At 40.4% G+C, this 23,219-nt stretch overlaps 2 protein-coding genes across 4 annotated transcripts; both read left to right on the plus strand.

Annotated features, from left to right (window-relative positions):
* The first annotated feature begins 1,336 nt into the window (after positions 1–1,336).
* LOC118220605 (STIP1 homology and U box-containing protein 1-like) lies at positions 1,337–7,929 on the plus strand. Of its 2 annotated transcripts, none has more exons than XM_035404562.1 (8): positions 1,337–1,655; positions 2,414–2,644; positions 2,913–3,111; positions 3,578–3,743; positions 5,941–6,028; positions 6,279–6,335; positions 6,630–6,746; positions 7,215–7,929. In XM_035404562.1, exons 2-8 carry the CDS (start codon positions 2,531–2,533, stop codon positions 7,338–7,340), a joined length of 867 nt encoding a protein of 288 aa, XP_035260453.1. In that variant the 5' UTR covers positions 1,337–1,655; positions 2,414–2,530; the 3' UTR covers positions 7,341–7,929. The 2 variants fall into 2 exon arrangements, with proteins under 2 accessions (XP_035260453.1, XP_035260454.1); XM_035404563.1 differs by having other exon boundaries at positions 1,507–1,646.
* A 6,218-nt stretch (positions 7,930–14,147) lies between these two features.
* Positions 14,148–16,671, plus strand: LOC118220606 (pentraxin fusion protein-like). Of its 2 annotated transcripts, none has more exons than XM_035404566.1 (3): positions 14,148–14,299; positions 14,531–14,606; positions 14,810–16,671. In XM_035404566.1, the coding sequence occupies exons 1-3, from the start codon at positions 14,297–14,299 to the stop codon at positions 15,412–15,414; spliced, it is 684 nt and encodes a 227-aa protein (XP_035260457.1). In that variant the 5' UTR covers positions 14,148–14,296; the 3' UTR covers positions 15,415–16,671. The 2 variants fall into 2 exon arrangements, with proteins under 2 accessions (XP_035260457.1, XP_035260455.1); XM_035404564.1 differs by having other exon boundaries at positions 14,150–14,299; positions 14,807–16,671.
* Positions 16,672–23,219: the final 6,548 nt, after the last annotated feature.

Genomic DNA, 23,219 nt, shown 5'->3' on the forward strand with positions numbered 1-23,219 from the left:
GTCTTCCCATTCATAAAGGCAGATGCTTTTTTGTTTTAGTGTCTCCTGCCTGCCACAGTTCTTGTGACATTAAGTTTATCGTCTCATATTAATTAATTTGCAAAACTGTAACTTCCAGGTAGGCCTATAAACCACAGACATTCAAACCAACACAAACTACAGTTCACTATTTGAGGTATTCAACTTTTCACATGTCTATGCTTCAAATGTAAAGTGATCTCTAATTTCTGATACATCTCAGTCAGTTACTAACTCATTTTGAGGTAATGCAAATATTAAATTATTACATTACATTACAGGCATTTAGCAGACGCTCTTATCCAGAGCGACTTACACAACTTTTACATAGCATTTTACACTGTATCCATTTATACAGCTGGACATATACTGAAGCAATTTCGGTTAAGTACCTTGCTCAAGGGTACAACGGAAGTGTCCTACCCGGGAATCGAACCTGCAACCTTTCAGTTACAAGCCCAGTTCCTTACCCACTGTGCTACACTCCGTCCCGTTATCATACCAATTATCATATATAAAATGAATCTGATTGTCTAATGAACAGGCTATGCTAATCTGCTATCCATCTTACATAGGCCCACAAACTGAAAATGTGCACATACTTTCCAGGTAGAGATTGTGTAATCTGAAGCAGCATTCAGGTTTTGAGGCGTCTCCACAATTCAGCAGTGGCACTTATTTGATTGACTTTTTGATCTATATTTATCTGTCGTGGGTGTTTGCTTACCGTATTAAATACAGTTTTTGGAGGTCGTTTTGCAGAGCCGGCCATTGGCATAAACACTACACAGTTTTTCTTAGGGCTCCAACTATCCCTGGGAATCGCAACTTAAATTTTTATGTAGTGGATGTGATACTGGAGCAATTTGGTGCCGCAACAACGTTCTTGTTTAGGGCCACGAAAACCTTAGGATCTGGCTCCGTCACGTCTGCCAAATGGCTACATTGTAATTTGTTAGATTACATCACTTATTTTCCATACCACAAATGCATGCAAAATGCAGTGACTTTGAGGAATGTCAAACAGATATGTAAATATTTGTCTGCAGCCAAATGTTTAAGGTTGAAACACTATGAAACGTTACTTGCCTGTCTGTCTCTCAAATTACTTGTACGACCTTACATATAAGAATTGAATCAACCACAGGGCCCTTAAGTGAGTCTGGTCGCATTGTGTGATAAAAGAGACAGTTCTAGCATTATATATGATCAAAGTAGCTACTTCGGTTCGGATTCAACTAAATCACGTCTCTGCGATTGGTTAAGAGTCACAAGTACAGAGTTCTATGGTTAAGAACGTTCAGAACTGCCAGTGTGATGCACTTCCGAGTCCGCATTTGGCCTCACTGTTTGACTTCCTAGTGTATGCGTCATCAAAACAACATAGCTAAGAGTGTGATGGTGAAAACCCGTAGGGCATTAAGGATTTTAAACATTACATTCTTTTTCTATGTTTGTTAATGACGATGGTTGTTCTAATCTAGTAAACAATTAAGGGGTGGAGAACAGAAAATATACTGGTACACTTTTCCAAGGCCAAGAGACATTGTGCTGGGACCTCGATATTGCCTGTTGACAACAGCCGCAGGAGAGCGGCACCAGCCGAGAAGGCTGTCTGTTTCTGTCCGGTAAGTTGGGTAAGTAATGGAAAATCGTTTATTGCAACGAGGTGGTCGTATATTGTTGAATCTTCTTCGGCGAAAGGTAGTTTATTAAATGAAACAAATGTGTAAAAGACACGCTTATTGGTGTGGCACAACTTACCGGAGTAGCTAACTATAATGACCCGACGCTATCCAAATGCTATGCTACCTGCTAAACCACTCGGCGAATTGTGTTAGTAGCTGAGTTACTTTACTAGGTAATAGGCTAACGTTTTAGCATGTCATTATATTCAAATATGTTGCTAACCGTTCTGGGTTTAAATGTAATTACTATTAAACTGTTACGGTTTAAAATACCCGTATTTTCTCGCGACTAATAAGCTGGCTAAACGTGTCAGCTGACTTGAATTTGACGATAGAATAGCTATGCAGCTAGATTTAGTTGGTAACGTTAGTTTATCGAGTGTGGAGAGATTGCTACATTCACAAAACATTCATGCCTGCCTGACTCCAAGTGTTTAGAATTATGCGTCTGTTTTATGAAGGCCGCACACTCTGATCTGTACAACGTGATACTGAATGGCCAGTTGTCGTGGAGAGTTTAGCACTGCATCAGGTGATGGGGAACGCTGCGGTTCTGCCGCACTACCGGGCACTAATGTACTAAACCTAAAAAAAACATGATGATCAAATGTTTTAAACTTCTTGGAATATATTGCCGATATGTGATACGGTTGTAAGCTGCCATACGTGCCGCGTGCTTGTGACATCTCAACCACCGGTTCTGTAAGGAGAGGAAAGGGATACCAACTGACGCGGCTCGTGGGAGCGGCGGGTGTCCAGCCGGAGACACGGGGAGCAGGATAGGGAAGCAAGGGGAAGAGGGCGCCCTGGGGTTGTCGGAGAAGATGGCGGGCAGCCCCGAGAAGAGCGCCTCTGCTCAGGAGCTGAAGGAACAGGGCAACCGCCTCTTCCTTAACCGCAAGTACCAGGAGGCTGCGGTGTACTACAGTAAAGCCATCGTGAGTACCGCGCCTGAACTGCGGACTGAATGAAACCTTATTTTCGTAACATCTAGCCATTGCCATGATGCTAGTCAAATCCCCTGCAGCTAGTTCTAATAACTGCATAAATAGTACGAGTTGTTCAGGAATTGCAATACTTCTTTCTGAGTTTAGAATCATTTTGAATACTACGTAAAACGTATGTTATGTTACTATATTACAAGTCAAGTAAGAGCTTCGATAAAATGCTAGTCATCATTTTTATTTTCCCTATTTTTGTCTCCAGAACCGGAACCCCTCGGTAGCAGTGTACTACACTAATCGGGCGCTGTGCTATGTGAAACTACAGCAACATGACAAGGCCTTGGCCGACTGCAAACATGCACTGGAGCTCGACAGTCAGTCGGTCAAGGCACACTTTTTTCTGGGGCAGTGTCACCTGGAGATGGAGAACTATGATGAGGCCATTGGCAATCTGCAGCGAGGTTTGGATCTCATATCTGTTGTTAGGAGGTTAGGAGGTGAACGGAGCTCTGTATGGGTCCCGGGTTGGGTGGTATTTGGGTGGATTTTGGAGCCCATTTACAAGATCGGGGCTGCCCAACCCTGTTCCTGCGGATCTACCGTCCTGTACGTTTCACTCCAACCTTAACAAAGCACACCTCATTCAACAGCTAGAGATCTCATTGAGCTGCTAATTAGTATAATCAGGTCTGCTAAATTAAGGTTGAAATGAAGACCTATAGGACGGTAGATCTCCAGGAACAGGGTTGTGCAGCCTTGCCCTAGTTTCTATTTTGATTTAAAAAGGAACCCCTACTGCGGCAAGACAAAAACAATGGCCGTCATATGCAGCTCCTTTGCTAATATAATTAAAATGGCGCAAATCTCAGTCAGGATTAAAGCCTCCATGAACATGTTGTGGAACGCATGCTGCATTTGTTTTCTCAGCCTATAACTTGGCGAAGGAGCAGCGCTTGAATTTTGGGGATGACATCCCCAGTGCCCTCAGGATAGCCAAGAAGAAGCGCTGGAACAGCATCGAGGAGAAACGCATCAACCAGGAGAACGAGCTGCACGCCTATCTAACCAAACTCATCCTGGCAGAGAAGGAGAGGTGAGAGAGCCCTGTCGCCTTGGTGTCTCTCCTTTTTGGGACCTTTTGACGCATTCATGCGTTGTGTACAGTAAGGCAGAATAAATATTTTGTGTTTAGATATAGATGCATATGTAGTAGTCAAATTACATTAACAATTTACCTGTCTACTTGGTTGAAGTAAATAGCTAAATAGAAGAAAGGCCAAAGTAAGTTACCATGTGCGTCTAAGTTTCTTAAATAATTCTGATGTAGAAAAGAAGCCTTTTGAACCAGTCAGCATTCTCCAGGCAAGCAAAAAAAAAAAGGTGTGCTGTTTAAAAACCTTGTTTTTAAGCAAGGAGATGAAATGTTGAGCTGCTTGCTTTTTGTTAACTGGCTAAGAGAGTGGTCCAGAACATAACAATTGTCTTATTTGAGGAGTGAGACTGTGATACTGGGCGTCACCTGTTTTTACGAGAGAAACCGAATTCATCGTAACTGTAGAGATGTTTTATGTGGTCAAAAATGATTGCATCCTTTAGTAGGTAGCAGGTTAAGATTTTTATCTTGTTTTTTAAGTTCCTTTCCCATACTATGTTATTTAAGATGGCTATAGTCAGAATTCTCATTCTGGTGATCTGTATATACGTTGTGGAGAAAACATTGGTGACTCATTAAAAATGCAACTGCGAAAGACGACCTCTTTTGAAAGCAGTGACTGCTTCTAACCTGCTTACCTTATTGGATAAAAGATCATTAACATGCAAAGCATTCTTAAGTAGCAATCTGGCTGATGAAAATAAATTACATTTTATCTTTAAACATAAATGTGATTAGGTAGAGTCAGTAAACCCTTGCTTACCTAGGCCTCCCCTTGTAATTATGTCTTCATACAGTAAGCCAATTTATGCTAATATGTTCCATAGTAGACCTTTATGACTTTGAATATCATCAAATTTATGCCCAAGCCTTGTGTATATGTGATTATCCTGTGCATCTTGTTGCTGTTTCCAGGCTATCTAAACATCTCAGCATTTCTTAATCAGTTTTCGAAATTCTGTGTGTCAGCTGATCATGACTGAGTTCCTACGACTAGAGATTTAAGATGGCAAGGGGGCGGTGTTTTAGATTTTATCAAGCGTTACATCCTTCAATTTTTGTCATCAGCATTTTACTGGGCCAATGCCAAAACAAGGCCATGCTTCGGTGTGTGTAAGAGGCCTATGCACTGCTGTGTGCTGTTTTCCTGAAGTTGCCATTTCTGTGCTAGTTCTGTGATAGTTTACGTGCATTCTCTGAGGTCAGGATGTCTATGGAACGTAAAACCTAGAACACATAAGAAAGCCTCCTTTTTCTCTGGAGCGGTGAAGGTTGTATATTGTGTAACTGAGGCATTTTTGTGCCAGCCTGACATTTATACTGTGACGATTTAGTGATTGGATTTAAATAGCAAACATAAAACGACCCTTGATACATTTCCAACTGTCGAAATGAAAGATCTCCTTCGAGCAGAAGACTCTATGGGCCGCTAGACAAGCAAGTCAGCTGAAATGAAATTGTCATAATGCTGAATGGAAATGGGCCTAAGCTACAGATTCAGTATGATATTCTTAAAGAGCATCTTGCTATCTTCAGTAGGCTATTAGGCTGAACGTAGCACAAACAGGAACAATATCAGTATGCGACTGTCTTGGGTTACCGCGTGACAGAGAAATCCTATGATGTGGTTCAGGCTGAATTATCTGGTAAGAATGTATTCCAATTCAACATGCTCTTTTGATCACATTACCGCTCTATTTTGATGTTTTTTTTTTTGTCAGATAATATATCTGTCATAGTATATGGTTGAGATACATACCTGCCAGTTTCCCAAATTGTGTTAAATACTGTCATAATGAAACATATTTTAGTATCCTTGATTTTAGTTATGTAAGTCTCAAACCTCTCTTCCCCAAGCAAAATTCTTTATGAAGTGGATTTAAAACAATGAAGTGTCTGTTGGCATAAGCCACATTCTTAAAAGGTTTCAGTCAGGTTCCCATGTGCAGAAACTACTTTATTTAGTAAATGGCCTGCTTTCAGCGCTGATTGAAAAAGTGCCTTTCTTATTAGGCCTAAGTGCAGCTTTTGATACAGCGGGTCATAAAATTCTTTTGCATGGTCTTGAAAACAAGACAGAGTGTATGGAGCGGAGCCCAGCTCTGCTGCGTTGGCTACAGCGTCTGCTTATTCTCAGGGAGCTGGAAGAGTACCGCGAGAAACAAGAGGACGGTTTGGAGGACAACAGGAGCAGGAACGAAATGGCGAAGATCCAATCAAAACACGTGAGTAGCGAGTGCATCGGCGTTCGCCGTACGAATCCGTCCCGGCCGCACGTCCTCGATATGCACGTTATTTTTAATGGATGCCTCAAGGCTACACAGTAACCGCAGCTGCTAGGCTTGGTGCGTTTTGTATTTTCGTTTTTTCTCCGGGCCTTTACTTTGGCCCCAGTTGCCGTCGAGGTGCGGCGTTATGAGGTGAGTGTTCTCTTGTGTCCCCCTCTTCTGATCGGTCTGCTCCCCTCCCGCGCAGGACAAGTACCTGTCGGACATGGACGAGCTGTTCTCCCAGGTGGACGAGAAGAGAAAGGTGAGCGCAGAGCTTTGCGGCTCGCTACGTTAACGCTAGCGAATTTCCCCAGTGCACTGTCGTAGTATAATGGGTAAGGAGTTGGTCTTGTAATCTAGAGGTCGCAGGTTCGATTCCCAGGTGAGACGCTGCCGTTGTACCTTTGAGCACGGTGCTTAACCTGAGTTGCCCCAGTATATATCCAGCTGTGTAACTGGGTACAATGTAAATGATGTGTATAAAGTTGTGTAAGTTGCTCTGGATAAGAGAGTCTGCTAAATGCCCGTAATGTAATGTAACCTTGTGCGCCCGCAGAAGCGCGAGATCCCTGACTACCTGTGCGGCAAGATCAGCTTCGAGCTGATGAGGGAGCCCTGCATCACCCCCAGCGGGATCACCTACGACCGCAAAGACATCGAGGAGCACCTACAGGTAAAGACCCCAGCTGAACCCTGGAATCAGGAACCAGCATGTTCCATCAGAGGGAGGTGTTGCTCACGGCTGGGGTCCTCTTTGTGTGACATGCATTGTGTTGCCATGTGGCAGTTCTTATTTCACCATTGAGAAGCCTTGCAGACCTTTCATTGATTTGGCCCAAAACTGACCATGAGGGCATGGAAACACAATGCATCCATTGCAGCTATTGTGAGTAAACTGTTGCAGGCAAACCTTTATTTGGGGACTTACCGAATAAATAATGGCGAATATAGAAATGCTCTTCTGTTTTAGCTAGGTCTAAGTAACATTAGATAATACAACACGAGACACCAGATAATTGAAAACAAGCTATAGCATGTCAAACTGTGCTGACCATCCAAGTCATAGTGCTGACTGTGAGCTTCCAGATTTCTTTGATGGTGTCCTCCCTTTAACACGTTCTTTTCTTGCTCTGTTCCGTAGCGAGTCGGACACTTTGATCCTGTCACCCGGAGCCCGCTGACCCAAGACCAGCTGATCCCAAACCTGGCCATGAAGGAGGTGATCGACGCCTTTATCCTGGAGAACGGCTGGGTGGAGGACTATTGATCCACCTCCCCCCCCCTCCCCGAGGCCCCGAGAAGGAGATTCGAATGCATTTTAAAAAGCATGGAAAGATGAACCAGAGACAAAAAAAAAAAGACTAACCAGTACGCCCTCCTGGATTTGCACTTTAAACACGGGGCCCACCCAGCAGACTGCCAGACTGGGGCACAGAGACCTGACTGTGATCTTCAGCTACATCGAGCTGCTGTTCCCTCCGTTTTTCTTGGCCTCGCCCCCCCCCCCCCCCCCCAGCCTGCCTTCCTGGATCACAGCACCCAAAAATGTGGCCCAGACGGTTCCCCCATTCCTCTCTCTCCTACAGTAGAAATGCAGCAGTCCTGTTCTGTGCACTGTCCATTTTACTCTTTTTTTTGTTTGTTTGTTTGTATACTTGCAATCTTATTTTGTAATTGGTTAGAATTTTTTGTTTTATTTCCCAGTTTTTTGCTGAGAGGCGCTCTCTGACCCTTTTTGCAAGTGATCGTCTTTAAAAGCCAAAGACAGATCCAAGTCATTTTACAATCAGATACAGTAAGTGTAATGCAGGACTTTAAAAAATGAAATAAAAAAACAGAGCAAGCTTTTACCCAGATTACAGAAGTATAGAAATGTACATGTGCATTATGGGATAATATTTGGTTAATGCTTTATCCACTGGGCTGTGGTTAATGCATGTGAGGAGTGGCTAGTGCATGTCAGGTTGGGAAGATAGGTCAAGACCCTTGATTTCACCAAGCTAAAATGGCCTTGTTGGGAGTACATGGTATGAAAATGCTCTTCGTTGCTTCATTTCAAACAGGTTTGGGTTTCTTGTATGTCGGCATGGAAACATGTTGAGGAACGCATTTCCACTGACTGTGCTGGAGGATTGGCTATGCCTGCGCTGAACACGCCTGGCCCATGCGTAGTCTCTAGCTGTGTGGGAAATCAGAGGGATATTGCGGTAATGAGCATGTTGCGAGCTTTGATCCACAATGGCGGTCAACAGAAAGGCATGGTGAAGATGAGCCCTCGCGGCTTGTGGTGTTGCAGAGTTCCCTGGGCTGCGGTTTCAGTGACCGCTGGCTCTCCTGCTCACGTGGCTGTTAAACAATCATCAGCCCCTCACTGTTTTTGAAGGTCAAAATTCTAACTTTCTCACAATGAGCTGAACATCATTTTGTCTGGAGCGGTAACAATCACATTGATCATAGTTTTCATATGTATATATTTTTTTACACGTAGTTTACCTGCCATTATGCTGGACCACAAAATGCTGATGTTGTGGTTGTAAGTGACAGGTGATTTGATTGGTGGTGGCATTACGACAGCAGCATTCATCATAATTCAGTTTACCGCACCCACTGCTGTGTACTGAGATTGTTCCTGTGCCGGAGCAGTAGACATGGGCTGGCTGTTGTAAGGAGGCATGCAAGGTGTTCACATTGCTTTGGGAAAATAGTGGTTTGGTATTGAAAATACTTCCTGTGAATCGCATCCATCTGTTACAGATCCTAAAATATTAAAATAAAAAAATGCGTAGTTAAACTTTTTTCGTGATTTGTTTCTGCTTAAAACATTTCAGTGGCTTTTCTCTCCATTTTTTTCAAAAGCATAATTTGACTGAACTTCAATCCAAAAAAAAGTATTTTTAAAAATGGATTAAAAATCTACAGGATATCTTTATATTGAGTATTTTTTGCAGTATTGTTTAGGTAAGGGTGCACAGAGAGAGGACAGGGGTTATATTGTGTATCTGTTGCCTTTATGTGCGTTTCATATAGCAAAAGGGCTATCGTTTGACAAAATAAATTATAGTCCCACTTAAACTGCTATGTGTAGTTGCCACCATACCAAAACTACTGTTTTTAAACGGGTTTAATCATCATGTACAACATCCTGGAGAGAGCAAGGGTATAGCCATTTAATCCCTCTGCGGGGTGCATTATCATTTTTCCTTTGTGGAAGGGGCCAATGAACTCAAAGCACTATCACCCCTCAGTATTAGATGGTATTGCATCATGCTGGGTGCTGCTGCAGATTAGTCTCGTTTAATAGGCATTGGAGTACAGCTGTGCCTAGCGTCAGACCCCAGGAGGCTCGAGTAAGTCTGCATTAGTTTTACCTAATCAAGGCTGCGTAGTCCGTTTCCAGTGAGGAGTGGGATTGGCTGCAGATGAATGCTCCCTCGACAGAGGGCACGAAGCGAAATGGTTGTGATTGAACAGCGCTCAATTGCTACATGAAAGCAAAGCCCTGTCTTGCAACCAAGAGTTTTCTGATACTTGGTTTTGTGTGTCAAACTTGCTACCGTAAGCGATTCTCTTGTCGCTTTTTTACACATGAAAGTTGCTTGATTGTAAGTGAGATCACAGTAAGCTAATTTAGGATCGATGAATGCTTGGCTAGCTGGTCTTGCTGGAGGAAACAAATGGAACCCCAGCATTAAGTCAGTTGTTTGCACTTGTTCTTCTCTCGTTGGCAAAAGACCATCCTCCACAGTCCACATTACACTGTTCCATTTCAGCTGATGTCCTGCATTGTACCAGTTCTGAATTCGGAACACCAAAATATGAAAATCGAACTGCAATGTCGGTGTAAATGGTGGATGCACAAGTTGTACACAAGTTTTTGGCAATCTCCCCCCACCAATCCCTCTCTTGACTCTAGAATCAAAGGGTCAAACTTAATGACGACAGTAAATATCTGGACTAGTCACATTGATGTGATTCTTCATAAGTTTCTGATTCTGACGTTGAGAGCTTGTTTGCTCACCTTTGTTTTATTTTCATCGACAGGGGAAGCATATTAACTCTACTGCCTCAGTAATGGCTGAGGTGGAGGTCTTAAAAAATGTAGTAAAATAAAAAAGGAGAGGGAATGACAGCATGAAATGGCTGCTTCACTGCAACAGTGTTTATGGAGCATACTTGTTTAAATGGCAGTTTAGCCAATAGCTACAAATTGTTAGGCTACCTTCGAGGATTCTTGGGTGGATGTTTGTAAAGATGTTTGTTTCATAGTCGTGCCATAAATGTAGATACACTACATGGCCAAAAGTATGTGGACACCTGACATCCAACATCTCATCCCAAATTATGTGTATTAATATGGCATTGGTCTCCACTTTGCTGCTATTATGACCTCAACTTTTCTAGGAAAGCTTTATACTAGATGTGGGAGCATTGCTGCAAGGATTTGCTTCCTTTCAGCCACAAGAGCATTTGTGAGGTCGGGCACTGATTGGTCGAGTTGGCTTTCCAACTGATCCCAAATGTGTTGGATGGGGTTGAGGTAAGGGCTCTGTGCAGGCCTGTCAATTTGGTCCACACCGTTCCCGGGGGGCATTGTCATACTGAAACCGGAAAGGGCCTTCCCCAAACTGTTGAGGAAGCACAGAGTCATCTGGAAGGTGATCGTATGCTGTATCATTAAGATTTGCCTTCACTGGAACTAAGTGGCCTTGCCCAAACCAGTAAAAACAGCCCCAGACCAAGGGGTGTCCCAATACTTTCGGTCACATAGTGTACTTGTGCACATGCGATCAGCCGTTCACTGTGTAGTGTATCAGTTCTTCTCATTGTTTGACATATGTATATGAACTCTCAGCAGTCTTAATTCTGATCACATTATGTACCAGTATCGTGGCTATGCAGGACCCGTCAGAGTGCTTTTGGAGCTTAAGATGCTTTTCTGCAACAAACAGCCTGACTACAGGGGCACTTTCTGTCTGAGTGGATTTTTAAATGTTTGTAGTGGAATTCCCTAACTATGCCATTAGATACGAATCGGCATAATTTCTTCTGCTCAAAATCAAAAGCCTTCATTGCTGGGTTCTGCCTTCTCGCCCACAGTGTTTTCCAAACAGAAACTGTAAAATGGTATTTAGTGGAAGACTAGCGCATTTTTATAAGAATGCTGGGTTCCAGAGATAGTTTGTTTAGCTGCTTATGTCCTGATCTAAGAGTTTGCATTTCCATAGGTTTTTTTTTTTTTTTGCTGTGAAAATTTGAATACTTTCAGTTAATGTAAATTAAAGCCTTGTATACACTCTTTAAAAAGCAAGTTTTGCCCCTTCTAATACAGGTAGATGCTGGGATTGGTGGTGTTAATTACCATCGATTCTGCATATGATTGTATGCATTTTATTTACTTTTAAAGATAATTTCATTATGTGTGTGTATGTGTGTTAGAGAGAGAGAGAGATTCCTCATAGATGATGTGTCAATACAAGTCAAATATTTTTTTTTAAATCTCATTGCTGTTACACAAATCATGTTATGGTTTTCAGTAACCTGTCTCTGTTCCTCGACATCTTATTTAACCTCAAGCATCAGTAGATTCCCTGGAGGAAGCTTGGTATGTGATAAACAGGGTGCTTGTAGTGATAGATATGCGTATGTTGTTTTTATAGTCCTTGCTGTGAAGCCAGCAGAACTGTGTGGTGTTGGTGTGCTTTGCTGCATTTCCAGACAGCCCTGGTGTTCAGGGTTCATTTGGGTTAACGCTGAATGTTTTCAAATCTAAGTGTGAATGCAGATAGCCTCGTCACTCTCTTGACTCCAAGTTGATATATAATGTTAGACTGAGAATGGCTAGCAAATAAAGACAATTTATTTCAAAGTTTTCTGCTGTTTTGTCTTTTTTCTGTTTTTGGCATAAGTGCAGCAGCATTATTATATCATGAATTCCATTCTGCATTAATATTTTATTACCCCTTTGCTTACTGCTCAAATTTCAAGTTTCAGTGGCTCAGTAGATTGCACCCCATAGTTTGATTTAGAGATGGAAGCAGACATTTGCCAGTTCTAAATTACAATCCACTGCTAGCTAGGCGAATATTGGAGAGCACAAGCAGAATCAGTTTTGTTGAGACATTACCAGCAGTTCTTCATTTGTTGCTATGTACCCATGTGGAAAGCTGATTTGTTATAAGAATATCAATAAACTGTTTTTTCTTGAAAAGGTACTTTCAAGTAACCTCCCCCTTCGCTGTTCTTCCGATAGGTCTTGAGAAAGACTTTGACAAATGGACAAACCTTAAAGCTGAAGCAGTGTAGTCTGGTATTTGCTGCAATGGATGGGATGTGTGGACACTTGTACAATGCCATTATCCAGTGATGCAGTGCTGACCAATAAGAGTCAGAGGTGAGAGGTCAGCTGAGTGACAACAGCCAATGTGGAGGCTTAACCCCATAGCATCAATTAAACATGATGCTCATTGACAAATCTATCAGTGCCAACTTGCTACGACTGAAGAACGAATTTTCTGTTATTAAAAAATTGTCAATGGAAGCACACACTAAAGCTTTGAATAATATATGTATTACAAACATATGCCTGGAGAATCATGGTCCTTGGTCCACAGTGGAGAATGATATATTGGATAGTCTGTCTGAGGCTATGGTAGAAAGGTTTGTTCATAGATTTTTTTTTTTTTAAGTTGGCACTAAGTGACTGCTTGCAGAGCAGAGTTAGTTAATGTTTCACTACCTGTAATAGCAAGGCTGCACGGTGCAGTAGATGTAAGGGAGGATTTTGCATTGCACTTGAAGAACTACAGTGAGGCCATCATCTGTGCCCGAAAAACATATTGACAAAACCCCACATGTTCAGTCTCTGAAGATAATGTAGTATTTGTTTTATTGTAAGAATATAGCAATTAATGGAAAACCTATGTGCTCCGGAATGTTTTGCCATTGAGGTGCTGTGTTCCAAAAGTATGAAAGTATGAAAAGTATGAGACCCTTAAAGAGGAATTGCACTTTCAAACACATATGGGCTTATTTTGTTTATATTGTCCTTCTAATGAATGTGTCGACCTTCATTTTTCGATTAGTTATTTCGTTTTAAATGTCTAACGTTAGAAACAAGGACCTGTTTGTTTTTAGCGCAAGTCCACATAGTAGTACAGTTTCCGGTTTTTTCTTCTTCGAAGAAGAAAAGCATAGCGTTGAAGTCGCGCAATGATATGCTGCCTAGGTCTACTTCCTGAATTTGTAAAGGTAAGCAACAAAACATCGTAAAATATTAACAAAATGAAATAACATATCGAAAAATGAAGGTCGACACATTCATTAGAAGAAAATTAGAAATAAAATAAGCCCATATGTGTTTAAAAGTGTAATTCCCCTTTAATACCCCAACAGGAGTCTGAGTTTCTTTCTTTGTGGATATGCTATACATTCTTGCACTCCAACAGGAGTCTGGTTTATTAAGCCATAGAACTGGTTAATGTTTTAATGCCATTGGTCTGACTTGACAAATGGAATACACATAATGATAAGCAAATCATAAGCAAGTGAAATAAGTGTTTCCGTTTCTGCCCTTTCAAAATGGAGTAACCCTGTAAGCCATACTCTACTGGACCAGTAGCCATCTATCTCTGAATACTGAAAAAAATAATACAGTGATAACTAGTATATAAGTGGGGGTTTCAATTAAATATCATAAGAAATTGCAAGAATTTTGTTCTATTTTATGTAACTTTAAGGTCTAAATTTCATGATTCAAATACAAAGTTGCAGCTTTGCTACCCAACCTGTCACATGGCATCGATGGTAGCCTGTCACTGTAGCCTGTCAGTCCAACCAAAACTGCTTGTTTTCTTGCGTAATTTCACATTTTGAGAATCTTAAAAATAAAAACGTCTTGGGCCGTTCCTGAGTTAGATGGCCTTCTCCAGTTTGAACACAGCGAACATATGACATCATGTTTGATGTATAGAATCACATGTTAAAGGACAGTGACCTCCAGTGCACATCTGACATCTGTGTCTGTGTGTTGCTTTCTCTGCTAAACAAACGGAGCAGTGTTATCCCACAGCAGTTCTACGGACAGCCGTCTTTTGTAAACAAATCTATTGGGATAGTGATGTCATTGTCTGTACAAGGAGGGAAGAGGAGTCAGACCCAATGTGATTACTGACTGGGGCACAACCACTGTTCCCATTCATCCTCTGAAGAGATCACAACATTGAGATGGTAGGAAAAATCGATATTTTACTGTTTTCACAAAAACACTCATAAAAGCATGAAGTTGAAATTTGTAATTTTGCTGTATCTGGGGTCTGGCTTAAATAATATGTAAGTATTATTAATGCAACAATTCGCCATTGGGTGCACCACAGAATGCTTTCTTGTCACTGATTTCCATACTAACAATGCTGTTGTGACAGTATGCAGATTGATGTTTGGTCTTGCTTGTCTTTTCAGCTTACCTACAGAGATCTAGGGGTTCTGGTGGCCCCTCTATTACTCTGTGGATTCAGTCTCTCCTCAGCCTCTGAAGGTAAACATACTCTCGTTCATCACAGCTGAAGTCATTTACATTCTGTGCATTATAAAGACTCTGCTTTCATTTGTTCTCATTCCCCCCACATTCATTCATAGATTATCTGGGTTTGTAGCCCCTCGGAATGAAATAATTGATTTTGTCTACAGACAAGTCCGATATACACGTTGTTGCATTGATGTGTTATTCTCGTGCAGTAGGTCTGAGTGGAAAATCATTGATTTTCCCCTATGAGACGGACTACAGCTATGTCAGACTGACGCCGCAAAAACCCCTAGAACTAAGTGCCTTCACGCTGTGCATGCGGCTGGCTACGGAGCTGCAGGACGACAGACAGATTATCCTCTTCGCCTACCGCACCGGGGACTTTGACGAGCTGAATGTGTGGCGCGAGAAGGATGGGCGGATTTCCTTCTACCTCAGTGGAGACGGGATAAACTTCAACCTCCCCCCACTCACCACCTTCAAGACAAGTTTGTGCCTCACGTGGGAATCTAAAACAGGTCTCTCCGCCTTTTGGATGAACGGCGTACGGAGCGCGAGACAAGTTTATAAGACCGGGCATACTATTCGCGGCAAAGGAACCGTCCTTCTTGGGCAGGACCCTGACAGATATCTCGGCGACTACGAAGCCGTTCAGAGTTTTGTCGGTGAAATTTCAGATCTTAATATGTGGGACTTCGTTCTCACTGAAAGCCAGATAAAGGCATTACATGCTGGTGAACGTGTCCCCAAAGGCAACATTTTTGACTGGAATACAATTACGTACCACGTTAATGGTAATGTTTTAATCGTACCTGATTGAATAATTAAATAACCAATTTGTGAACCCACAACATTTTCAGTTTAAATAATTGTTTTTTTTAGCATAATATTTCAGAATCAATGAGGCTGTTACCAATTATGACGTCTCATGCTCCAAATTGATGTGTCTCAGAACATAAATTTTTAATACAAATTAAAATGATATAATTGTAAATTGTATTATTATTATTATTATTATTATTATTATTATTATTATTATTAAGGGGACTTGCAATGCCTTTATGCAGGTACTGCAAGATATTTAATGCAATACCTTTGAATCTGAATAAGGAATCGTTCAATCTTTTAACTGAAATATAGTGTAACATACAATGATCAAAGTGTATCAAAATTAACATAGAAAATTGTGTCTGAAGTAATAATACTCAAAATAATTACAGTTAGTTTTATCCATACAGCATTATTCATATTAGCAGAACAACATAATGTTGAGCCACTTAAATAAGGGTTCTAAAGCATTAAGCAGATTTTTAAAAAATAAAATTAAAAAAAACATTTAATGAAAGCATGTACTTGTGTAATAACAGACTATTCCTTCCACATTCATATTTTTCAATAAGCCGTGAAGTTTTTAGAAGAAATTATGGAGTGATGTTAGAAACGGAAAAAGGAGCACAAAGACATGCACGAGCAAGGTATGAACATAAAGAATTGAGCTGAAAAGAGAAGCCAAGTTGAGCAGCAGAATGAGCTCCAACAGTTTGAAGAGCAATGAAGGAAGGCCAAGAAAATGTTTGTTCTACATGAGGAATCAAAGCTGAAAGTCAAAACTGCCTGGACAATGACTCTCTGCAATAAGGGCATGAATCCTACAAATGCTGCATGAGAAGAAAAAAGCAAACATGTCAAAGAAGGAATATTTTGAGGATAGGGGGGAGATAAACTCAGGGTTCTGTACCCTTTAGATACCTTACCTGAATTGTTTTATCAAAAGCACATATTAATACATGTATATGCAATGTCCATTTTCAAGTTAAATTCAATGACTAATACATTTGAACAGCATTTATTGTTTTGTGTTTATATGGCGAATTAAATGTAATAAAGAAGCCATTCTACATTATGCTGATATGATCTGATAAATAATCATAACGATCAAATTAAACTCACAGTGCTACAGATTTGTGCATGGAAATAGGGTAATTGTGAAAGGGTTAGTGAAATAAGGATTGTTCATTTTTCTACCACAAGATGGCAGTAAATGATTGTTACCAATTAAAAGAATGGAATTATTAAATAATTACTTTGGTTTTCTTTTAAACATATCTTCAGATGATTACACCACTTTAAAAAAAAAAAAAAAAAACACGATTCATATGATAGCATATGATGTAGCCAAAAAATAAGTTTTTACATTAAAATGGATTTTCAAAAAATATTTTGAAAAATATCTTCATAAAGATTTGGTCTACTTGTTCTTATGAATATTTAGCTGATAAGACAATTTTAACTGATAAAAGACAAAAAGAAAAAGATGAATAATTATATTACTTTTAATGATACATGATTTCAGTTTTTCCCTCAGTGATCAAGCCCAAAGCTGGTGCAAGCCACTGACAAGTTAATCCTTTGCTGCACAATGTTGCCTTTGGGCAACTCTCTCTTCTATTGTCACTCAGTGTTTCCTTTTGGAAACGTACCAAATTCCATACATGTGAGAATACTTGTGGGTATTTATGGAGTTACTTTTAAACTTGTCGACCATTTGGACTGCATGTGCTGTATAATAAAAGCAGGACAGACATGGGTCACCTGACCATAGACTGCAGTAAGACAGTATGGGTTTTGTTGTAAATTTTTATGAAAGGCACTAAAATAAATACATTGAAAGGTGATATAAAACAACAGTCCTCACGTGTTCTTACAACAGGAGGTGATTCTGAACTTAAATAGGTGATAAACATTTATGTTATTCATGTAATATATTTGTGATATCATTAATGCTAATGCTATTTTATATTCTTATATTCTTTATATTTGGTACACATAATTCTATACAACAAGCATTGCCCATATAGCAACAGACATTAAAAAGGGGACAATGCTTCTTTCTCTAACATAAATCAAAATATATTCTCTGAACATTTTTTATTGCACTTATGAACACACTTCACGGAAATTATTATCATTGGGTCTCAATGGGCTACCCATAATTTCCTTCCTCCATCTTGAAACATTCTCACAAAAATAATTTACCCATTTTTGATGGATCCACATATAGTGAAGACTCACTGGAAGGAGAAAAGGCTTCCATTGTGATTGTGTATGTTCCTTATTCCTAAATCACCCGCTGGCCTCTTCTGAATTTCAATCGGAAGGGACGTAAACGAGTTTTGACTGCAGGTCAGTAGCCAAATGTTCCACCTTCTTGAATGTTGCAACGCATTAATCTTCATGCCCACTCACTGTATGGCAACACCTTTCTCTGCCATCTGCCAGCGCGGCCTCCTCGGCCCTCCGGTCCAGCGTGCACCCTGCTCTCGTCCCCGAGTCTCCCCGCATTCGGGCGTACTGCATCTCCCAGACCATATACACACGCACGACGCACCCCCACCGAACATACAGCACATGCACCGCACCAAACTGCCCAAACTGCCCCTTTCTTACGTTGATTAGCATTACAAATATCATACCTAAAGAACATAAATATTAGTTTGTTTCAGTGATGGAGTTTGAGCAGATTTTCCTGATATACTTTCATGACATGTACAATGGATATAGCAAGTTAGGATGGCTAAGAAATTAAGCTAGCATAATGTGGATGGCTGTTGAAAATAGCTAGGTTTTGGAGTGAAGCAAACTTCAGGGAATCACTTGACATTTGTCCTCTGTTGTAAGGACATCCTCACAAATGAAAGCCTGTAAACCAAAACCTTGGAAAAATAACAAATACTCTAACATAAATCAGACTGTATTTCATTTCAAACTCTTTTATTCTTGCCTTGAAATGTGATTGAATTAAATTTATAATCAGTCAGTAAACTTTTTTACTGAAGGACCATTCAGCTAATCAGATATGCTCATATTTACAGTAGATGGTACAGAATTGCATTGTAAAACAGAAGAATTAATATAAGATGGACAAAAAATCATTATTACACAGCAAGGCACCACATTTCTCAGGTCTCATTGATTTTAAATGGTTTTATGATTTAAATAAATGTAGCCTGTGTAATTATTTGTGAGAGTAAATACTGAGATAGCCTTAATGAGATAGCTGTCACCCATTTCTGAGGAAGATATCTTATATCATATATATACTGCCTCCTTGCTTTTCCAAATGGGTTATACAGCCAATATCCACACACATTCAACAACATGTGTAACATAAAATGCGAACTTGTGGACAAAGGTTTTACAGAACACTGTGAAAAGCATATAGCACTCCTTCAATACCAAAAAGTTGAAAAAGTATAAGTTAAAAGAATAAAGTTAATTGCTTTCTTCAACAAATGCAGAATTCCCAGAGGACTACAAAACTTATATTTATATTTAGCGTTTTCATATTTACTGTAAGGACAACTGGAACACTTTGCGCTTCTTTTCTTGACCTCCAGAGATACGGGTCATTATGTTGATAAACAAGAACTGCATGTAGCTACTTGTTCGTAGGCCCTTCACTTTTATGACTGAAGTGATGCTTTCAGACGTCGACATTCAGCTTTCAGAATGTCGATATCATTAAACAACAACAAATACGAATGATTTAAGAATATATAAAGTCACTGCCCTGATTACGGAGTGAGCTAAGAGCGCAGGACCGTCGACTGCGCATAATCCCCGATGGCTGCCTCGCGCAGTGCGGCTCGTTGCATGTGCCTGCGTGTGTGAGCTGGTGAAATGTCTTCCACGCGAGAGGAGACAGACGAGGAGAGAGAGCTGCGCAGGCCGGTGGGGGAGACAGCAGGAGGCCCGTTCTGGATTCCTTCGAGCAACTCCAAATAGATTTCCAGGCAAAACATATTTGCATACGCAAGACAGTGCTACAAGCTATCTGAGTGAGTTCTGGCATGTTCGCATAAAACAGATGGATAATTTTTAATCTTTCCTGCAGAAACTTTGCCTTATTAAAAACAATCTGTATATTAATTTGGCCCATTCTTGTCATCAGAAGACTCAGTTTTTAAAGACAATATTAATAAAGACAGTGTTAATATTCATTAATCTGTTTATCTATTTGTTTATTTATTATTTATTTATAATGGAACTGCAATTGCATTATGCATCATATTAAAATGAGAAAATTTAAAATATTTTTCCTCAAGATATTGTTTCTTTTTTATTCTGTATTTTTTTCAGAAATAAGACTTTATAATCCCACTGCACTGTGTGTCATATTTCTTTAAAAAAACAGTGAGATCTGTGGCCTGATTTATAAAATGGTCTTATGATCAAATTTTCTCTTAAATTGCTTACACCAAAAAACCATGACTTAAGTAGTTATTTGTAAAATCCCACTTTGCTGTGGATGCGATTATACCTATGTAAAGTTTACACTGGACAAGTTAATTACTGTCTATGTGGAGGTACTGCATGTTTGAGGGCTGTGTGTGAATCCCCAAAGTGGGCTGCATGAACAGTTTCAACATTTTTACATTTACCAGGTAGACCACAGAAAACCACAAACTGGAAAAACACAAGACACACACACACACACAGCAGAGACAAATATATGCAAACACTTAAGACAGAGGTTGTAACAACCACTGTAGTGGATGACCAAAGAATACTATCAATTGTGAAGAAAACCCTCTTTTCAGCTGTTAAATAGATCTAGAATACTCTTCAATAAGTAAGCATAGATGTGTGAACAAATTAAAATAAAGAGAATACTACACCAGCATAATCTCAGAGGATTCACTTCAAGATGCAAACCACTGGTAAGCTTCAAAAACAGAATAGCCAGGTTTTTTTAAAAGAACATTAAAAACTATATAGTTCTGGAACAAACTTGAATGGACAGATGAGATGAGTATTAACCTGGACAAAAGTGATGGAAAGAGAAAAGTGTGGTGACAGAAAGGAACTGCTCATGATCCTAAGAACCCCTATTTTATTTTGAAATACGTATTGAAAAAATATCATGTACATGAGGTTCATGAGGATATAGTGGTAGGACCCAGTTATGAAAAAAAAATCATCATTGTCCAAATCATGGACTAATCCTGACTCTTTCAGGCCTCCTAATCATAACCCTAATCATGGCTCAACCCTAATGCTTACTGTATACGTGTATTTGTATTTGAAAATGTAGTTAAATACATATTTACATATTTATATGTACTTAATTACATTTTCAAATACAAATACAAACAGACCTAGGTCTGTTTGGGACACAACAATCTGGACCTGAGATTTTTTAGGTTGCTGATATTTGCAGATATACTATTTTCAGGGGTAGGGTCTATTTTTATTTTTGTAGAAGACCCAAACTCTGTGTGTCCATGCATGCATTTATGAATTTGTGTGTTTGTGTGTGTGTGTTTGCATGCATTTAATTGCAAATTGGGCAAATGGATAAAGGCAGATACTGTGTGTGTTTGAATGACCACAAACCTCAACTTATTTTCATCTCCAATGCTAAAAGGCTAAAATTTTATCCTATCTCTTACAAAGTTTGTATTTGCTGTTTTTGGATGGTAATTTGTCATATAAATAAAAATATTGAAATGTCATAGACTTGACATTTCATTTCAAGTCAATGGCATAAAATTTGTAAAGCCAAGAACTCCTTAAACTGCATTGAGACATGAATCATGAGGCACTTTGGAAAAAGGTTCCACTTAACACCATTTTTAGAAAAGTTGTTTTACCGATGAATGTTATGCTGACACCTCAGCTAACTTATTTTGTTTAACCATTACCATTACCTTCAACATCTTGGAGAGGGCAATGATATTATGTTTCAAAATGTCATTGTTTGTGGTGTAACAGGACAGTGCCTTTTTCTTGTAAAAGGAAATGCGATCTGCTTTCTCTCTGTCCAGCAAGGCAGGTCTGCACATTTGTGTAACTGAAAGTGATCTGTGCATAAGAACTCCTCCTTTTCTGATTCCTCAAACCATTGCCCTTTTCCATTTTTATGCAATATTTAGTTTTCTGATGTTTGTCTCTGTGACTGTGGGAATGGAGCTTCTGGTTCCGGCAGGTCACCGGTGCCCAGTGAACTAGCAGAGTCATGGTTAGGCACTGAGGCAGGGACACCCAGCCAAATGATTCCCTCCCTCCCTGGGCCATGCTACAGCCAATTATTATAGTTTGAGCCGTCTCAGTTCCAAGTGCCAATCACTGGCTTGAATGTCTGTTCAAGTATCATAAGAGACAACTGGTGAAAAATGGTGTGTGTGTGTGTGTGTGTGACAGAGAGAGAGAGCGAGAGAGAGAGTGAGGGTGAGAGTATGAGAGAGAGAGAGAGAGAGGGAGAGAGAGAGAGAGAGAGAGAGACCATTCCTTCTGTCTCAAGGCAAAATTGTATGGTATAAACTCCACAATATGCTTTTCTTTCCCTCTGGGCTGAATAAAAAATTCACCAGCGGCTCCCATTAGAGTCAGACTGAATCAGGAGATCCTTCCTGTTACAGGCTCCAGCGTCTGACACTCTTCCACTCGCGACTTAGCAACGCAAATGTTTCATTTATAAAACAAAATCACTGCCTCTCCAACTGCTAACTCTCCCTGCCTTCCTCCCATGGCTTGCCAACTCCAGTCCACTCAGCCTGCGAACCCAAGGCCTCACTTGCCCTTTACTTTCCTTTCTTTGTACACCTTTTATGTGAAGGGTGACCTTTACGTTGAGCGCAAGCGCGCACACATGACTGTCCACACTGAAGGTATCAGCAAAGAAGACCTTCACAACAGCAAAGGATTCTGGTCTCCTGGATGCTCTTTTATGCATTGCTTTGTTGAACCAAATTATTTGAGCATGCATTGGCTTTATCAATATACACAACCACTCAATGAAATATTATGGAGGAATGTCAATGTGAGTTTTGGAAATGTTTTTGGGCAGTTTTATCCGCATCTACTTTGGTTTCCTCTACTTTTGGTTTTCGGCTGGGCAGGGAGGTAGTTACATCGAAGTCTGTTCGATTAATTTATATATTTTTTTTTGTTTCAGAAACAGATTCACGTTTGCAGGACCCTGGAAAAGTACAATGTCTAAACACAGCTCTGTCATGTATTTGTCCCTATAAAACACATCAGGAGGACACTAGTTCTGGTATCCCAGAACTATCTCATTGATTCTTAGGAAGTCAAGCGCTATCTTTGGGCCATGAAGTCACAGGAGAAAGTCAAGCTTTCAGGAGGGAGGAGATGAACGTGTAAACAAGCCGTGTAGTTCCCATCCCCCTCCTGGTGGAGAAAGCACTTTAGTTCAGTGCTGTGAGGCTTTTAGCACAGAATTCCCCCCAGTCGCCCCAAGGCTGCCCCCTCCCCTGAACATATGAGTTGTGCCATGGCCTGTGGAGATGGGAGGGAGGCTGGGTCTGCTGATTAAATATTACAGATTTTTAAATGGATGGAGATTATTCACTGTGGGAATGTTGGAGCTTAATATGCCTTAGGGCCATAGAGCTCTACCATCCTACTGGGGAGAACTTGTGTGTGTGTGTGTGTGTGGGTGTGTGTGTATGTGTGTGTATGTGTGTGCTTGTGTATGAGTGTGTGTGCGTGTGTTTGTGTGTGTGTGTGTGTGTGTCTGAGTGTGTGTGCGTGTGTGGGCGCGCACATGTGGGTGTGTGTTTGTGTGTGTGTATGTGCATATGTGCGTGCAAGCGTGTGTGT

Source organism: Anguilla anguilla, chromosome 2 (assembly GCF_013347855.1).
Source record: "Anguilla anguilla isolate fAngAng1 chromosome 2, fAngAng1.pri, whole genome shotgun sequence".
NCBI classification, from domain to species: Eukaryota; Metazoa; Chordata; class Actinopteri; order Anguilliformes; family Anguillidae; genus Anguilla; species Anguilla anguilla.